Genomic DNA, 2,711 nt, shown 5'->3' with positions numbered 1-2,711 from the left:
TCGCTGGAGGAGGCCCTGCGAGCTGTGAGTGTGCCCAGCCGGGCCCCGACCCGCTGCAATGCCAGGGGCCGCTGTTCCCGGCCCGTGTTCCGGCTGCCCTGCGTGCCCTGGGTCCATTCGATCCGGCAGGAGGGGGCACACGGAGCACAGGGCCCTGCGTGGGTTCATGCATGGGCATGGGCTCGTCCCCTCTTGGGCCAGCTGGGAGGAGCTGCCTCGTGCTGGAGGCAGGAGACAGAGCGGCAGGAGGCGGCTGGAAGGGAATTTCTGGTTCCTCTTCTCACCCACTCCCTGTCTGTGTCTGGGAGGAACCCTGAGGAAGCCTCGTGGTGGCTGGAACATCCTCCCTGTCTCACCGGTGGGGCCCTGGGAGCTGCTCTGGCAGCTCCTTCGCTCTGGCTGGGTCTGGGAACCTTGTCAATGTCTGTCCCACTTGTCTTGAGCACAGCAGGCTCCAGAACTGACCCCAGATGGGCTGTATTGGGGTGACATGTTGTGGGGACAGTGCCTGGCAGGGCCCTCCACAGCCCACTGGGCTTCTCCCCTGCCATCCTGGGACTTCTGCTCCCCCCTGCACGGGGGTTCCCTCTGTCCCCCAGAGTGCTGGTGGTGGGCACAGGACCCTGCATGGTTCCCTTGTTCCCTGGGAGGGCAGCAGAGCCAGGGCTGTCCTGGTGCTCGGGCTGTGAGACACCACGTGGCTCTGCCAGGTCACTGATGGGGGTTTTGGGTTTTGTTTCCTGCCCTGGCAGCAGCTGGTTTGTGTCAAATTCCTTTTGGAAGGTGGGGCTGAGCCAAACCTACCCAGGGGCGCCCAGCTCACTGTGCCAAGCCCTGGCAGTGGAATCTGCTCACAGGGAACGTTGGGCTCTGGAAAAGCTCACGCAGAGTCCGAGCCCTGCGGCGTGCCCTGACACATCCCTGACAGATCCGCCCCTCTGAGCCCGCGGATAATCCGGGTGTATGAGCAGGGAGTGAGCGTGTCTGGGTAGCAGGGGGGGCTGGAGGGGACAGGAGCTGCTGCTGCTGCACTCCTGCTTTGGCACTGCCGTGTTGTCCATCGGGTGGATCTGGGTGCTCGTGGTTGTTTCCTCCCTGGAGCACTCCGGGCACGGAGCTTTTGGCAGTGCCCACACGGACCAGCCGTGTCCAGGATCACCCCAGGCTGATCCTTGCCCAGCTGCAGCTGTGAGCGAGCCCTTGGCAGTGCTGGTGTGTGCCATCATGTGCCAACGGGCTCCTTGGCCCTGGCACAGAGCCGGCTGCCCAGAGTGATCCCTGGGAGCCCCAGCAACTGGGGTTTTCCAAGCAGGAAGGGCGTTGTTCCCAGGATGGAGGCCCCACACTCCCGTAGGAGCCAGAGTTGACTTTCCCTTCCCCTGCTTTTTGTCCAGTTCCGTCCGTCCCGGGCTGACTTTGTCCGTCTGTCCCTTCCAGCTGGACCTGGCAGATCTGCAGAAGGAGCTGGAGAAGAGCCGGAGCGTGTTCCCCGAGAACCCCTCCGTGTGGGTGAAGGACCTGGCCGGGTACCTCAACTACAAGCTGCAGGCACCCCAGAGCGACCCCGTGCTGAGCCAGCACCCCCACGGTCCGTGTCCCGTGTCCCGTATCTGTCCCGTGGTCCCGTGTCCCGTGTCCCGTGTCCCGTGTCCCGGTTGTTCCCGTGGTTCCCGTGCTTCCTGTGTCCCGTGTCCCGTGTCCCGTGTTCCTTGACTGCCGGCCGGAAGGGGGCGGAGGCCGCAGTCCTTAATTAGCGGAACGGGGAGGATTTGCTTCGTTCTGGGCTGTCCCCACAATGAGCTCCCCTTGGCCACACACACGGTGGAACTGCCTGTGCCCTTGGCAGACGGGAGGCTTCCCCAGTCACCCCTTCCCCGTGGGGACCCATGACCTCTGCCTGCTGCCGTGGAGTCTGGGGATCCACTCTGGGTGTCCAGAGGGGTGTTGGGGCTGGATGTCCCTGTCCCTCGTGGCCTGGTGGTCCCCACTCGCACTGAGCCTGTGTTGCTCGGGATGGGGAGGGGGAAAGGAGCAAAATACCTTCTTCAGGCCCGTGTCCATCCTGCCCTGCTGGTGTCTAACGGGAAGCCATCCCTCGGGGCTGGATTAGCTTCCTCTGGACCAAAACCCCTGAGGAGGAGCCGGGTGCTGCCGGGGGTTGAGGATGAGGCGCTCCCTGTGCCCGCCTCGTGCCCAGCCGGCTCCTCCAGCTGCTGGAACTCCCCAAAACGGGGTCTCACCAAACTCCTTCCTCCCTCCCTTGTCTCACCCCAGACTATCCATACAGCCTGGCGAGCAAGGAGCTGAGGAGCATCATCCGGACCCTGCTGGGAAGGGCGTCGGGAGTGCTGGAGCTCTTCTTCGACCACTGCATCTACACCATGCTCCAGGAGCTGGACAAGGCCCCGGGTGAGCACCGGGCTCCCTCTTCTGCCCCTGGGGGCTGCTGATCCCCCTCGCCTGCTTGGAAGCTCTTTGGAATTGCTCCCTGGAGAAGGGGAGGGGTGACACACCTCCTGCCCACCGGTGCGTGGTGAGGGGCTGTTCCTGCCTGGAGGGCTCGTTGCTGTCCAGGGCATCAGGAATAGCAAGAAACAGTCCTTAGGGAACAGGCAAGGTGGGGCTTTGCTTTGGGAGCTGTGTTGGGATGTCCCTGGGGAAGAGGCTTGGCTGTCACCAGGTTGATCTCCCAGGGAGCATGGGGAAGTGCC

The 2,711-nt window shown here is 63.9% G+C and overlaps 1 protein-coding gene across 1 annotated transcript in view; it reads left to right on the top strand.

The window, feature by feature from the left end:
* Positions 1–2,711, top strand: part of TMEM214 (transmembrane protein 214) — a gene marked incomplete at its 5' end in the record, with an annotated part of 8,006 nt that continues 5,295 nt past the window's right edge. The window contains 3 exons of the mRNA XM_029958006.1: positions 1–24; positions 1,438–1,588; positions 2,275–2,420. Coding sequence (XP_029813866.1) covers positions 1–24; positions 1,438–1,588; positions 2,275–2,420 — 321 coding nt within the window. The remainder of the gene's footprint in view (positions 25–1,437; positions 1,589–2,274; positions 2,421–2,711) is intronic.

Source organism: Manacus vitellinus, unplaced genomic scaffold, assembly GCF_001715985.3.
Source record: "Manacus vitellinus isolate BGI_N305 unplaced genomic scaffold, ASM171598v3 scaffold_135_pilon, whole genome shotgun sequence".
Classification (NCBI taxonomy): Eukaryota; Metazoa; Chordata; class Aves; order Passeriformes; family Pipridae; genus Manacus; species Manacus vitellinus.
Note: the sequence above shows the minus strand (reverse complement) of the source record. Positions and strands in the feature narration are given on the sequence as shown.